Source organism: Trachurus japonicus, chromosome 5 (assembly GCF_045865225.1).
Source record: "Trachurus japonicus isolate A0001 chromosome 5, Traja_1.0".
In the NCBI taxonomy this organism is placed as follows: domain Eukaryota; kingdom Metazoa; phylum Chordata; class Actinopteri; order Carangiformes; family Carangidae; genus Trachurus; species Trachurus japonicus.
Window position 1 is genome coordinate 26,334,873 of NC_140911.1, and position 16,417 is coordinate 26,351,289.

At 39.6% G+C, this 16,417-nt stretch overlaps 1 protein-coding gene across 5 annotated transcripts; it reads left to right on the forward strand.

Annotated features, from left to right (window-relative positions):
• Positions 1-4,299: 4,299 nt before the first annotated feature.
• LOC146987715 (tubby-related protein 3-like) lies at positions 4,300-14,167 on the forward strand. Of its 5 annotated transcripts, none has more exons than XM_085776993.1 (14): positions 4,302-4,544; positions 6,826-6,958; positions 7,159-7,275; positions 7,466-7,585; positions 10,799-10,924; positions 11,067-11,218; positions 11,255-11,270; positions 11,346-11,428; positions 11,560-11,724; positions 11,876-11,988; positions 12,077-12,185; positions 12,278-12,376; positions 12,829-13,000; positions 13,623-14,167. In XM_085776993.1, exons 1-14 carry the CDS (start codon positions 4,530-4,532, stop codon positions 13,754-13,756), a joined length of 1,554 nt encoding a protein of 517 aa, XP_085633119.1. In that variant the 5' UTR covers positions 4,302-4,529; the 3' UTR covers positions 13,757-14,167. The 5 variants fall into 5 exon arrangements, with proteins under 5 accessions (XP_085633116.1, XP_085633118.1, XP_085633119.1 ...); XM_085776994.1 differs by having other exon boundaries at positions 11,070-11,218; XM_085776990.1 differs by having other exon boundaries at positions 4,300-4,544; positions 11,067-11,270.
• Positions 14,168-16,417: the final 2,250 nt, after the last annotated feature.

Below are 16,417 nucleotides of genomic sequence, written 5' to 3' on the forward strand. Positions count from 1 at the left end.
CTATTTTCATTAATTCACTGAACATTAACAAGTTATTCCTTCTCCATGGTTTTAAAAAAGGTATCAAAAGGTTTAACTTCTGATGTAGTTGAGTCCAGATGAACAGGTCATATAACTTTTTATGTTTGCATATGAAACCACTGAAATTCAGAGCTACAAAATATGCATCTGTAGATACATTGTGTAGTCTGCCATTAATTTAGTTTCATTGTCACAGAGTATTGAGTATTATTGTTGTTATTCTATTATTATGTAAGTGTTAGTGATGCTCTTTGATGTTCACAATACAGCCTACACATGAGTAACCCGTTAGCCTGTGTGCAACGCTTGTGTTTGTGCGGCTTTTATCCATTTGTTTAGTTGAAAAACAAGTGTCTCCATTCATCATCAGTAAGAAGCCCTGTCACAGTCATGCATGTTTCCACTTATGGTTAAGTCCAGATGCTGCTGCTAAAACTCACTGAGCTTCGTTTTCTCCCCTTGACCACCTCTTAAGCTGTCTGTCTGGTAGAGACTGTGTAGCCGGGCTGTAGCGTGCCGATCATTCCTTCTCAACAGTGTTTACTGGCCACGTATCTGGTGCAATGAATTTGTTGTGATATATACCATGGTGGCTTTCTGCCTGACTTCTGTCATGGCGAGTCCCCCTCCTCTTTCTCCACAGAATGGGAAGGATGCACCGAGCCGACCGTGAGTTTAAAAAGTTAGACTTCTGTAGTATACTGCCTTTTGTCAATTTGCCTGAGCTAGCAAGTCAACGGAGAAACTGACTGAGAGTCTGTGTCCTCAGCCCTCACAGCTCTGAGGGGTCAGCCCTGTTTCTCCATTTTTTTTAATCCACGTACAAATTCTGTTTACATCATAAGCCTTTTGGCCTCACAGACCCTTGTGTATGTCCATAAACTTATGTGTTAATTAACAATAATTTATTTGACCTTGTTTATGAGCTTTTTGAGATAAAGTTCCAAATTTAGTATATAAAACAGGATGTGACCTTCAATCGGTGTTGGGACTGGGTCACATATCGACAAAGAACAAGAGACTATTTTAGTCCTGAATAGCATCTTTCCATTTCTAATGAATGGATGAGACCTCCTGCCATTGTCTTCTTTTTCTACCCCTCCTCGTTCCTTGAACAATCTCTCCTGTGGGGATAGATTAATTTAACCCAGATTTTCCTGTTTCGTCTTCATTGTTTGTCCTTCCTGAGATATGGGCCCTCTCTGAGTTGATGATTCACCCGGCTGTACGGTGCCACTGGGTTCACGTCCTCACCAACATGCTGTTTCAGCACTAAACCCACGGGTGAACTAAAATATCATCATCATACCCCCTTCTCAAACACAGGTCACTGCCACTGGAAGCTCTACCTTTATGTATTTAACATAATTCTTCCTGGCTTAGTGTTTTCACAACTGCTTTGAATGGTCCCTGTTTCACCATAACTTTGAATAATGTGTTTTCATTTCATTCAGGCTTGTTGTTACAGTTGTTGGTATAGTAAGAGCTGGTTTTACAGCCTCTCTGGTATTCTCTCTTGCGCTGCTTCTCGTTGCTTCGACAATGTTTACCATCTTGCTTGCAGTAATAAAATACAACTGACGTGAAAATGATTTGGAAACAGTGTATGCTGAGAAGCACAGCACAGGTTCTGTCTCTTTAAGATCTTGATGGCTTCTCCGCTGCTCCCTCGAGGTCGCTGGCCTTCCTTAGGCCGCTTGCCAACTGCCATGTTACTGTCAGGCGTTTGCAGAATTGCCAGCAAAGCCATTAGTCTAGACATCTTTTCAACAGTCAGCAGACTGGACAGCATGAGCAGCACGGTGATGCGGAGTGACAAAGGGCCCGGCTGCATAAAACTGCAAAACTCCTTTCTTACTGAGTTTACCCCCTTTTTTCCCACATCACATGTGTTATTGTTCACTTCAGCTGGGATCACCCGGCTCCCAGCTCCTCTCGTGATCTCCGAGGCCACAGCCAAACCGGACTGAGATAGCTTTGAGGTTGTGGAAAACCACCTCTCCGATGGATAATTATACATTTTATGCATTGCTAGTGAGGCCCAGTCAGTCATTTTTAAAATATGTATGAGTGAAGTAAATCACAAAGTTCCTCCATGTGCCCCCTGGTGTCTCACAGCTGCTTTGTGCAGTACATGTCTGTCTCTTGGGGAACAGCAGCATCTGGTGGTTGACTGAGGAAATCACACTGTGTTGTTGTAACCTACAGTATGATCTCCAGTCTCTCTGAGCTGTGCACAACTTTTTTCTGCTGCCTTAGCAGGACATTTGCAACTCTTTGACTGTCACATTCACACCTGTCCGCCTGCAAACCATAGGAAGTATGAGACAAAGGTGCTCCACACTAAAGGGTTTCTAATTAACCAACTTCAATGTAACGAATGAACAATGAAAACAGTGCAGCATATCATGGAATTACATCATAAACTCAATGAAGCAATATAATAAACTTAAATAACGTTGAGCTGGATATGCAATATATCTTTTATCTCGGGTTGTTCACATGTTTCAGCATCATTCACACTCACACCCTTGGACAAAGATTAAGTTAAATGAAGTTAAACATATCTTACCTGTAGCAAACACCAGGGTTTTTCTTGTTCACCTATTGTTCTCTCTATTTATCTCCAGGCGATAAACTCCTCTCTAATATTTAGGCTCTTACTAGTTTTGATTTTGTATCCATGTTAATGAAACCACCCATTTTTGTTAAACCTGAATCTGTTTTACTTTCCTCTACTTTAATATTACACCCAAGCCTTTTATCCTTTTCATGGAAATCTCCACAGCTTTTCTATGAAAACCGTAGAAATGCTCACAGATGGTGAGTGGCTAATTAGAGTAATCCCACTCGAAGGGTCAGGGCATCCTGACTGTGTGGTAGATGGTGGGGGGACATGTTGCTTTGTTAAAAATCCTCTTAGAAGCGGGGTCATGTGACCCCTCTGTGGGCTGCAGGATATGTATCAAGACTTATGGGTATTCACAAGCTGGATGGAGTCAATCACAGTGCTGCCTGGCAAAACCCTTTTCTGGTGAGAGATTGCATTAGTGCATGTTTAATGTTTATATATTCATGATAATGTACTTTTTTTTGTTTAAATGTCACTGATTGACTGTTCATTTAGACCAAAATCTGGATGTAACCTTTTCCCACATCAACCATGCCTCTCCACAATCACCCCGTGAAAGAGGCCTGGACGCAGGACAGGTATGTCAGGCTTTAATGCACAATAATATGGATATATGCAAATGTTTTGGTCATACATTTTAGGTGCGTGCAAGCTGTCTGCCTCGTGCCTTTCATTATCCTTACCTGAGGCCCTGTGGTTTTCTGAAGCTTTACCACACCTTCTTTCCGCCGGTACTCGCCAAGTGGTGCTGAACCAATAAGTAGCAAGGGAAAGCTTTATTTGTTGCTATTCCCTGACCTGTTAGTGTACAGGTGACACTGAACTCTCTGGCTACAGTCAAATGCTGGTGTTGCTAAAAAAAAAAAAAAAGGGTACCATGTATGTGTACTGGTAGGTAGATAGGTAAGTAGATGGATACTGATACTGATACCAAAAATAATGGAGCATCTGTAGTAGGTAGGAACATAGATATAGAGACATGTAAGAGGAAATGATATAAGTGATATATAATATATATGCAATTTGCAAATGTGTTTATTTTACTGCTTTGGTGTATTCTGAGGGGTGGGGCATTGGATTTTTATTTGTTTTTTCCTAACTCCATATGTATATGTATATTACATTTCATATTTTGATTTTGATTTTTGATCGGGAACTCTGTAACAAAAGAATTTCCTCTTGAGGATCAATAAAGTAATTCTGATTCTGATTTATATACAGAAAATAAAAACCCTTCTTGTAGATTAATTAAACATTAGTTCATTGCAGTTATAAACAATGGCTAACAATTGAAGTTATAATATCATCACACTGATTAATAGCATCATTATTTTTTTTGGTAGGGTTCCGGAGGATGAAGATGGTGTTGTGGCCCAGCAGCGGCAGGTTCAGGTAAAACAGAGTTTTTTTTAGTTAATAAGATATCCCTTTCCCTCCGCTGACACCAGGAACATGGAGCAGAGATGTTCTGTTCCAGCCACAGATGCCTGATTCCTCCAGTCTGACCTATAAAGTGCAATAGGTGTGGAGGGAGGAAATTAGAGCAAACATCTGATCGGACAACAGCTGTGCTACAGCTGGCATAAGCCCCTGGACATAAAAACTCACATGGAGTCTGGAGGTGTCTGGGCATTGACCACATGTGATAAACAAGTCCTCTCCCTCCTCCCGGGCCTTTGTTGGTTTCTCCCGTTGACGTGTTTCTACAGAGCAGATGGCTTTACACATAAATCCTATTAACAACTTTCTGCTGATGGAGACGCAGTGAGTACAGGGCTTTCTCACTCTTTCATTATCTCCGCTCAGAGGCCTGCTTTTTATTTTTATTTTAACCTTTTAACAACAGCAGTGGTAGAGCTGAAGTCAAGGCCACGCCATGTCTACAGAAAAGGTAAAAGGGTGGGGTTTGTGGATGTTTTTATTGTCTTTCAGATGAGATTACTTCTCATTGTTTATTAAGCTGCTCTGTAATGACATGATGCAATGATATTTAGAGAGTGAGACATGTGGTATAACAAAAGGTACTTCACAACTTTATTTACACTTCTTATGTTGTGATACAACAATACAGTATTAACAGTTAACCCATCTGTTCAGATTTAATAATTGTGGTGCTGTAAATTCATGAGACAGTTTTATTTTCTGTTGATGATATAGGATAGCCTACTTTGGTTATTTGTGTTCAAATCAAACACATTTGGAACAATGATTACGTAGAAAATAATCTCTGACCGACATGTGAGGTAACTGGTTCTAGTGCCAGCATGGGAAGTGTTCCATCAGGGAGACACAGCTTATCCAACTCAGGCAGTATTTATTCAACTTTACCTGGAGTCAGCGACAGTATGCGTTGCCTTCATATCCAGCACTGATTTTCACAGTTTATGGCATCCAAGTGGTTGCTCATCTGCTGAGCAATGCAACTGTAAACACACGCAGTTAAAGGATTGAAGTGCAGTAATGTAATCCAGCCACCCAAAGCACTTACATTTCACAGCAGCATTACACACCGTTTACTTCTTTAACCTTCCTTTTCATTACTGTTGCCTCATTCATGAACAATTAATCATTTTTTTAAGCCTGATAGTCAATCAGATCTTACATCTCAGGCAAATCCATACATCACAGATGCTGAAATTGAGTGAAAAATATTTCTATTAAAATGCATTAATGTCATACTCACTCAGTCATTAAATTAAAATCCTGTCAGTTATAATTAGCTATAATATGTCTGGCTGCTTCAGTATTCATAAAGCAAAGCAGTAACAAAAGTCAGAGACAGAGTTACATAATTCAGTAAGATATATCATTTTAAAAACATGTGCTTAGATTAGAGTTATAACCAAATCTTTAAAAATGCTGGTGTGTCTGCAGGCAAAAACATTTCTTATATTCTCATTTTCGCAAATATCTTGTAATTGTGGTTGTCAAAGAAGTATACTTTGACAACAAGACTATCCATTTCCCAAAAGTTGTAGTATTAATTCAACTGATGCCCATTTGAATATAATGGCTCTTCACACTTTTACACAACAGCTGATGACAGAGTGACAAATGTCAACTGTTCTGCCATTACTCTGAGTTATGGATTGTCTGTGGACACAAATAGACCTCCATCAATGCAGGATCTACATCTAATAGGATTACCTTTACTGTCTCCGCTGGCCGCAATCACACTGACCTCCTTCTCTGTGACTTGGGACAGTGACACGCTGTTCCTGTTGCTTTCTTCCTTGCTTCGGTTTTGAGTTTTCACAGCAGAGCTCCAGTTTGTTCATTATTACACGTATAAATAATATTTTTGATGTGTTAATGTGGAAATTGTAGTGTGCAAAAATCATCACAAAGGACTGATGGTGTGTGAAGGGGTTGAGGAATGGAGGGTTTGAGGGTTTGTGTTTCCACAGCCATGATAAAACGTCCATTACAGGTGATGAAGAAGGAACTGCTAATGAATTAGATGTTTTATTCTCTGCAACTGACCTGTTTTAAGTTTCTCAGCACTCTGCAGGAGCCGGGAGGTCTGAGCAAGTTACATAAGATTGTTACAGAACTTGTTTTTTGTTTGTTACAAAACTATATTTTCAAAAATAGTAACTGATTATTCAGTTCTACTAGATAAATTCAGGTTCAAATGCTCAATGTCACCTAATGCCCTGTTACCTCATCCACCAGTAACTGAACACGAGATCTTTAGTGAGTTTGATAGTAGTGAATACAGCACAGCTTAGCCAGGAGCAGCATTTATTAGTTACTGCATTTGCTATTACACCGTGACTGTGATAGTTCCTAAACTCATGTGAGGATGTTCTTTGAAATGAATGCGAGTGAACAAACATCAAATATACTGTATACATTATAACTTATAATCAAACGACAACATTAAAAGGTGAAGAAGTAGTGACAGAATAATTCTTGTTAACCATCTTTTTTTCATTCTTACCCTCACCTACATCTGACTTTATGATGGTGAGTTGATATTATCAATATTATTATTATTATTTAAGAACTTCGAATATTCCTAGTTTTAGTTCATCCTCCCATTAGTGTTGTTGTGTGTCTGTCATGTTTTTACCCCAATTTTCATTTGTCTCTTTATTCCTTCTCCTCTCGCTCTTCCTCAAGTTTCATCTCTAATAAGTTTTGTTTGTATCTTCAAAGAACATTGATAGAAGCCAAAAAAGAAAAAAGAAGAGGCCAATGGCACAGCAGACGCCAAGCTGAATGGAACCGAAGCCAAGCCCAAGAAGACAAAGACTAAGAAAAGTGAAGATCTTTCAGAAGACGAAAACCCAGCCACCCAGAGTGAGTAGCTTTAAACTGAGGATGCAGATGACAAACTGTGATATGTTGTATTTGTCATTAAATGTGCCTTGTAATCCCATATGAGATGGGCCACAGTGGTGGCATGATACAAAAATAAAAAAAATCATTAATTCATTCATTATATCAAATATATTTCTACCACATAACTTTACACTGTTGTTTCCTTGTCAACCTTATAGATGGAAAGAAAGTCAAGAAAAAGAAACCAGAGAAAGATAAGGATGAACCAGAAAAGGCAAAAGGAAAAGAGAAAGAACCAAAAAAGAAAACCAAAAGTGCTCCAAAAAAGATGAAAGGTAAGTTATTTAAAGCCTTTCTGGCAACGGTAATAAAGCAGCAAGTTTAACCTGGGCTGTCTGAGGACTCTTGGGACCAATAAAATCCTAAAGTAAACATATAAATCACTGGATAAATTAAATGTCTTTTGCACAATAGTCCCTTAGAAGGCCAGAATCAGTTTAAGAATAATGTTTCCCATTTCTTTAGGTTCAGGCACAGATGATGACGATGATGATGAGGAGGAGGACACCCCTAAGAAGAAAACAAAGAAAAAGACAACAAAGGACAGCTCTCCATCTGGCAAAGAGAAGAAATCAAAAACTAAAGGTATGTCGAGAAGCAGGATAACAGTTTTCTGAAGACATTGATAATACACACAAAACAACAGTTACAAGACAAGACTAATGTTGGTAAGAAGATTGCATGATGTTATCGTGTAATGGTGAGTGGAAACACTGACTTGGTAACAGAAACAACAAAAGACAACAGTGAAGTGAGTAACTTGCCCTGAATGAATTACATAGAAAATTGACATTAAAACTGATGCAATCACGACAATTTACTTTTTAATTCTACTCAGCACTTCCAATTAAAAATGGAAGTCTTTTATTCCTCTGTAGTTTGTTTTTTGTTTTTTTTCTATTTCCAGACATCACGTTGCAGGAATTCTGGTGTTAGTAAACACGCCAACTCATTAGCTGAAAAAGACCGAAAAGTGACTAGAAGCTTTATTTTGCAGGCTGAAATATCAAATGAAAGGGAGACATGAGGGCATGGAGATGATTTTAAAAGATGCCTGGAAGTTTTCCTTGTTGTCTGTCATCTGTGAGAGCGGCAGCATTGGTCAGTCAATGTGTTGCATCATCACTCTGATGATCCCCTGACTTTTACTCTAACACCATTGTGAGGTCAGCATTGTGAGATGTTGGGCAAAATGTGTCAGCAACTATTGAATGCATCACAAGGAAATTTGTCTCAGACATTCATGCCCTCCTCTGGATGATTTACACCTTGTGTCATTCTCAGGGCAACATTTTAATTTCTGCAATGGTTTGATTTATTACCAAATACTAGCAAATGTTGGCATGCAGCATAGTTAATATTACGCCTGATGAACATCACAGAATTGTTATTATGTGCATGTTTTATATGCTTTTATTTTTATAGCTAAGTTCTGTTCTTGTGAACACACATTTTTGGTCCAACCCAGTTTTAATATATTTTTAGTTTGGTAATCATAAGATTCTGACTCGCATGGCAGAAATTTGAAATTTTGCTATATATCTCTTCTGTTGAATTATTGTACAATGGAGCGCAGAGTGTTGGTTGAATTGTTTCCAGAGTTTTTGCCTCTGAGCTGAATTTAACCCTCCTCCAACCTGTGACTCATCCTGATCACCTATCAATCATGTCAGAAGTACCTGCACTAGCTTGTGTGTGCGTCTCCCTGTTCCCCATGTAGAGTTACTGTAGGGAAAGCCAGGTGCTCTGAATTAACATGGAAAATGATTCAATTAGCTCCGAATTTCCAATGTAGTATATTTGAACTTGGACATCATCCATCACTGTTGTTAGCAGTGCAAAGTGTTTTACTTACTAGAACTACCATCACCAAAGCTTAAGTGTATCAAAACTGTAACATTAACAGTCAGTCACATGAGTATGTTTTTCATTCATTCATCCATTTAACCTTTATTTTAACTCAGGAACACATTGCAGTAGAGACTTTATTTACAGTGTGGTATAGCAAAAGATACATTTCAAGGTCTTAGGCACAAGAAACAGGGATGTTGTGCTTACTCTAAAAGTGGCAGGAAACATTTAGCTCAGTTGGTAGAGCAGGTGCCCCATATGCAGAGGCTAGAGTCCTCGCTGTATCGAATCCCGCTGCATAGCATTCCCCCTCTCTCTGTCTCCCCATTTCCTGTCTCTCTCCACTAAACTATCAATTAAAGGCCCCCAAAAATACAACAACAACAAAAGTCACTGGGACTGTTGTAATTAAAACATTAAATTAAGGCCGCACAGATCAGCTAAAACAGAGGAGTCATTGATAAAATGATCGCCCCACTCTGCAGCCTCCATCATGTCATTGGGTTCATGTTCCAGGTCACATCAGCAGTGTTGTGGTTCACTGTCAGTGCTGTCTTCAGGATCAGTGTTGGCCTAACTGCGCAGCTGTTTTCAACCCTCACTGTACACTGCCTGTTCAGCACAGCAGCTAAAGATCCAGATATTTCACTCTGGAGTTGATGGAAAACAACTAAAAAGCTGTCCCCCATTTCCATGTCTCTCCACACCGTGCTTTTTTGATAAAGGCATAGACAGGCCAAAACGGAGTATTAGATTTATGTTGACAAAAAAAATTAGCTGTTTAGATGAAGATGTTTACTTAGACCAAACAGGCATCATTATAACCATCACAGGTGACTGGTTATAATGTTGTGAAGAAAACGTTTTGGTTTTTTGGGTTTTTTTTTTACTGAGGTAACCCATTAAGCCTTGGGGAATTAAGTTTCAACTCAAATGACTAATTAATAACAATTAGTCATTCCTAATAATGACTCAAAATGAGCATGGCTACAGAACAATTAGCCACAACAATTAAGAAATAGATGCTGTACCTGTTATAGGTGTGGCTAATTGGTGTATAGTACGTAAACACAGGCGTTAATTCATCAATTTTGGTTCTTATACAATTCATTGTAACCTTTAGTGACACAAGCTGTATCCCAATTCAGGGGCTGCATCCTTCGGAGGGTGTCTCTAGATGATAAATGTCAATTAGTCACAGCGTGTGCCATTCCTTCATCAGACCCTTAAACATCACCAGTAACGCAAGATTTACTCTTGACCTCTGACCTATTTCTAGGAATTAGTGTTGAAGTGCTTACCTTAGCAGATATCTAACTGTATGCTTCCAATTCCTGAAGTTCATTAATGCAAAAAGTGGCAGGCAGCACAAACAGCTGTGACCAGTAGTCAGTCAGCAAGCGGAGATGTGAGAGCATGTTAGGACATATTCAGTATCATGGAACATCGTTTTAAGAGCGAGTGTTGACAGTAACATGAGTGTAATCAAGGGTTTTGAGGACACAGGACTTGTGCCACTGGATCTGTGTGTGAGTGAGGAATAAAGGCCAAGTGGGAGCAGAGGAAATATCTTGACAGTAGCAGTTTGCTTTGACTCTGACAGGCCGATGTGGCTGAGTCCTGGTGAAGCCTGAATCTCTCTCACAATCTCGAGTGCTCAGAATCTGAAATGTAACAGCTGGAAGAGACAGTGAGAGCAGAATTCAAACTGAGCGTGCACAAAATCAGGACTGCATGCTAAAAATTTGTTCCGCTCCTTAGAATCTGTCACGGCCTCGAATCTTTGCTCGCTGATTGATTATGGTTTCTTTGCAGTTGTTTGACACTCTCTCCACTGTACACAAACATAAAAAGACGGCAGGTTTACATTTGCCAGTGAAAGAGTTTGGTGGCACATTCAAAAACGGAAAACATTTTCCAAACTTTTCCTTGTTTCTCATTTCCCAGAAGACAAAGATTCAGATGGCAAAGAAAAAAAGTCCAAGTCCAAGGAGAAGGAGAAGGAGAAGAAGAAGGAGCCAGCTTCAATGTTCCAGATAAATGGAGAGAAAGAGTCCAAGACCAAGAAGAAAGGTGATTATATAGTTAAACTGTCAGAGATCAAAGCTTAACAGTTTCCCTTTGTAAGTGTCTTTTATGCCCCACGACTCAAGTGTCTCAGAGTTCATACAAAGTTATGAAGTGTATTCTAATAACCCTGCACCTGTTTCTTGAGCAGCTGCCAAGTCGGACAGCGAAGACAGTGAAGAAGAGGCTAAGTCGACCAAATCCAAGAAGAAACCAACCGCTGGCTCTGCGTCCATGTTCCAAGCATCAGCGGACAAGGACAAGGACAAGGACAAGGACAAAGACAAGGACAAAGACAAGGACAAAGACAAGGATAAGGACAAGGACAAGGACAAAAAGACAAAGAAGAAAGGCAAGTTAAAATGCCACTTTTTACTGTTTTGAGTCAGTGAAAAGTAAATAACCATACAATGCTTGTATGATTCAGGAAAGGCAGAAGAGAGCGAGGACTCTGAGTCTGAAAAAGAGGAAAAATCTAAGAAAAAAAAGGGCAAAGGGAAGAAGAAAAAGGTGAGTCAAAGTCCCTCAGTTCACCCACAAAATGAAACATTTCCATCAGTTATATCATGTAAGTAAACATTTCATCCCATTGCAGTTGAACCAGTGGTTTTAATCAGATTGTATTCATTCTTCTTGATCAGGAGAGATCTCCATCACCAGAAATCGAGTTTGACAACTTGGAGAGGTTTGTGATGGACCCGGCTCCACAGGGCTTGACCGTCAAATGCAGAGTGACTCGAGACCAGAGAGGGATGGACAAGAGCCTCTACCCTCTGTATTACCTTCATCTAGACAATGAAAAAAAGGTGAGGGTTTCACCTTTGGGACCAGAACAATGCTCAAACAAAATCACTTCCTCTTTGTGTGTTCCATAATGTTTAATGATCTTTTAAATAAGATTGCTCTCTTTCTTTTATTCTCAAAGGACTAATTGGCTGCATTGTTTTTGCTTTGTAGACATTCCTGTTGGCTGGAAGGAAAAGAAAGAAAAGCGCAACTTCAAATTACCTCATCTCCATTGACGCCACAGATTTATCAAGAGGTGGAGAGAATTTTGTCGGAAAGCTGAGGTACACTGAACTTTAAAAATCATGTACTCAAAAGCAGCACATTAAATCTATCAGCTGTTATTTTAATTCAATCTTTTTGCTCACCCAGGTCAAATTTAATGGGGACTAAATTCACAGTATTTGACAACGCTTTGAATCCAGAGAGAGCTTTGCCAGACATGTCTAATGCGCGGCAGGAGATGGCAGGCATCATCTATGTAAGTCCATTTCTCTCTCATACTGTTTTAGGTGACATTTGGTTTTAAAAACTGAAGTGAAAATTCAGATTTTACTCATATTTTGGCAACAGGAAACAAATGTCTTAGGAATGAAAGGGCCTAGAAGGATGACGGTCATCATTCCAGGGATGGACAAGGACAATGAGCGAGTACCACTCCGACCAAGAAATGTGAGATAGTTGTTTTATTGTCTGTTTGTCATATTTCACTTGTATTGTTTATTTGGGTTACCTTCAGCCAAGACCGCAGAATAACTGTTTAAAACAAGAGAACAGACCAGCAGCAATACATATGTTGAAGTACAAAGTACACAGTGCTCTGTAATGTAAGATCAGCCAAGAGAAGAATAAAACTGAGCAAAGTGAAATCAAGGGAAGAGCAAACCCTCTTTTAGCTATGAAAGTGTCATGTGTGTGATAATCACAGAGGATATTTACACTTGTTGACTCATTCGGTATCCCAGAATCCCCTGCTGTTCACCGGGTCAACAAATGATATCCATACTTATTTAAGGAATGCTGCTGTTGTTGTGGTTGTTGTTGTTGTTTATCATGACAGAAATGAAAATCCTGCTACTCTTTGTTGGAGTTGACTGATTTTGTTTGGCCCATTTCCTTCCCAGGATTGTGACGGCTTGTTGATAAGACACCAGAATAGAAGGATGGAAAATCTGATCGAGCTTCACAACAAGACGCCAGTGTGGAACGAGGAGACAGCGTCTCATGTGCTCAACTTCAACGGCAGGGTCACCCAGGCCTCCATCAAAAACTTCCAGATCGTCCACAGCAAAGACTGTGAGTACTGTCTGTCTGTCCACCCGTGTTCCTCCTCAGACTAACCCCGTCATGCAAATGTGATAATAATTGAATACATCGGTCTTACCGTAGAAGACAGATGTGGTAGTAATCTCCACTATGAATGTGATACTGGTCTGAATTAACGGCTGTATAATGAATGTAACAGCCACAGCAGCGCAAGATAAGACATGTGCCTGTTTAAGATCACTTCTATAAATATCCTACTGTATGAAATGCTGTGGATCAGATCATTTAATGATGTTTGAAGAGGGATTTATCTTATTTCATCACATCAGTTTATACAAATCATTTTCCCCTTTCTGGTGTACCATGGCAACTTAACATCAAGCCACTGTACTCTGTAATCGTGCACTTTGTGAGCTGAGTAGCTGAATTCTCTGCCTGGCACATCATGAAACTCATGAGAAAGCTCATCAGCAGAGTGACTCATCCATGATGTGCAGTAATTGAGGTTTCAGTGGCTTCATGGTTTTGAAATCAATCAGTGATGCAGCCTGAGAACAAAAAAACTCCTCCTACTTTATATCACTTTATATTTTGTGTCATATACGGCGTCTTTCTGCCTGTTGGTCATAACACAACAATTTCCTTTTCCCAGTGGACTACATTGTGATGCAGTTTGGACGGATAGCCGATGACATTTTCACACTGGACTTCAACTACCCGCTGTGTGCCGTTCAGGCCTTCGCCATTGCCCTCTCCAGCTTTGATGGCAAAATCGCCTGCGAGTAACAGAAAGATGCCGGGCCGCCTATGCACACTGAAACCACAACGCGACACGCCCTTGCTTGCATCAGACCGACACATGTCTCTGGACTCGCCTTCAACATTTCCTGCGATAGGCACCAATAACGAACGATGGCTCCTTGAAACTGGCAACACCTTGTGCTGCACCGTCGCCTGTATGGGCGTGTGATTTACCTCCACAAGTAAGAAACAAACGAGAAAAAGTCTGTGTCATATCATGATCTGATTTTGCACAGCATGGCACTGGAGAGTCCTGGTCTGTGTGGTTCACTGGAAACACCTGAGTCTCTGTGAGGACTTGGCGCTGGTTGGAAGGACTCCTTTATGAGAGGATGATGGTTCACCTTCATGTTGCTGTTCAATATGACTAACATCATTAAAAGATGTTACAACCTGTTATGTTTTGGCTTTGTTGTGCTGTATTGTTTTGTGTTGTATTGTTATACTGGGCTGTATTTATAATGCCAATAGGTCACCAAAGTCTTGTGTCAGATCTTACTTTGAATTGCAAAAAAAGTTTATCCAAAGAATTTTTATCATCATCTAGTTTCCTTTAGGCAAAATAGATTTTTATTCAAAGAGTTTTCAAATATCGGTTATCTCACAAGGGTTAGCCTACTCAGTTTCACTGGTAGAATAAATACATAAATAAAAATCACATTTATTTGAAGCTTGTTAAATGTCACAGACAACAGATTTTTCATATCTGAGTCATCAAATCCAGATATTGGGTATTGTTAAAGTACAATATTTATGTGTGTAGCGCTTAGGGATAGCACTATCTGTAGTTCTTGGTATCGGGTGTTAACATGTGACTTTTCAACAAATATTCAAGTTCAAAGTTAGTTCATGACTCTGGAGATTTCTCTGTCCTTTTCTGATGATTTGGTCTGATTTGAGCTTCTGTAGATTTTTATATCTGTGTTTGTTTGTTTTTTTGGACCCCAGTATTTTGTAAAATTCATCTATTTTTCTGAACACTGCCTTTGTTGCATTTCTAGGCTTATTGTATTAACATTATTTAATAAAGCATGTGAATTTAATTTCCTTTAAACCAGATTCTCTCGTATAAACACAGTTTCCTGAAATGTAAAATAACCGTAATCTTTCTTCCCATCCTGCATCTCCTCTTCATGTATCAACTATCACTATAAAGGCAAGAAGCCAAAAACAAAACCCCAACATTCAGAAAAATGAAATACATGGATTTTGCAGACAGTCACAATGAAGCATCCCCAGCCCCTCTTTAAAGTCCCTCGCTGTGGGTTTGCTGATGTGTTTTTGACATTATCATCTGCTATGAACAGGCAGCTGGCAGATTATCTGAAAGATTCCTACCAGTTGCAAGTTTTGAGAGACACCCACGCTTTTCTCCAGCAGTTACCTCACATGTCGAGAGAAGCTTAGCTCAGGATGAAAAACCTGTTTGAGCCGAGGGCCTTGAGAGTAAGTGAGAGGTGTGTATTCTGCCTGAACCTGCTCAGGCAGTTGTCCAAACTCGCAGATTAAATGAAGCCTGAAGCTGGCAGCTCCTCTGGACAGATGCTGTAAGGCGAGCTCCTCTCCCCCCCATTGTGTTTTTATGTTCACACAACTTCCAGCTAAACAATTGCCAAGATTTCTGTTGTCATACTTAAAGGCTAATGCTGGTGGTGTTAGTCATATTCACACATTTTCTGTCTATACAACTCTGCTTTTGCATCTCAGTGGTGGATGAATACATGTGTTGACCAACAGAAGGAGCTGTTGCTGAACAGAGATGTGTGCAGGGTCTGAGTTTACTTCAGAGACACGTACACGTTTGCAATAGCGGAACTTTTTTCCCCTTAATAAATTACCCCTTAGAATGAAATTCAGGGGACTTTTTTTTTTAATATGTTTGTAAAGTGTGAGATCACCTATAAAACTTTAAGTCAAGTTCAGTGAGTTTGAACTGAGTCCAGCAGCACAAACACACAACATCATCTCACACCATCTACACGTTTCATCATTTCAAGATAGATTAGATAGATTGATACTTTCTTCATTCCCATGTGGAAATGTGGGTGTTCGTCGTACTGATAACGGTTAATAATAATCAATAATGGATATAGCCCAGGTCATGAGCCACTGCCTTTTGACTGAGGTGTTGTACTGAACTGTCCATTACTGGTGTGAGGCGTTGTACCAGTCAATGCTAATATGAGCTCAGTGAATAGATTTTATATTAGATTATCAATTATCGATCGAATTTGATGTTTTATAAATTGTTTTCTGCACAAAAGAGGTTCTTGCATTTGAAAAGAAGGAAGCTACTGAACATTGAGATGTTATCTTGTGGGTTTGGATCTATATTGTGATCACTGATTGAATTTCTGTGTTTGATGTCTGTTCTCTGAAGCATGGGAGCATAGATACAGATGTTTATGTTACATCTGCATCTGAATTAATTTCATATGGAGTACTTTCAGTGCTGGGTTTGTAATTTGAACAAGGGACAAAACAAGTCTGTGCGTGATCATTTCAGCTCCGACATTTTAAAACAATACTAAGCAGCAGAAGTAAAAACAAAACACACTTGTAAAGTCTGACTCCTCTGTAGCCTAATTTGCCCTTTTCTTTAATCCAATGGGGATACAGTATTGCTCTATGTGTATTGCCACAGAC

Excerpts from the sequence above, each read along its gene's own strand:
- LOC146987715 (XM_085776990.1), top strand. Across the intron at positions 11,429-11,559 it reads GCAAAGGGAAGAAGAAAAAG|GAGAGATCTCCATCACCAGA; the intron begins GTGAGTCAAAGT and ends CTTCTTGATCAG. Across the intron at positions 12,377-12,828 it reads TACCACTCCGACCAAGAAAT|GATTGTGACGGCTTGTTGAT; the intron begins GTGAGATAGTTG and ends TTTCCTTCCCAG.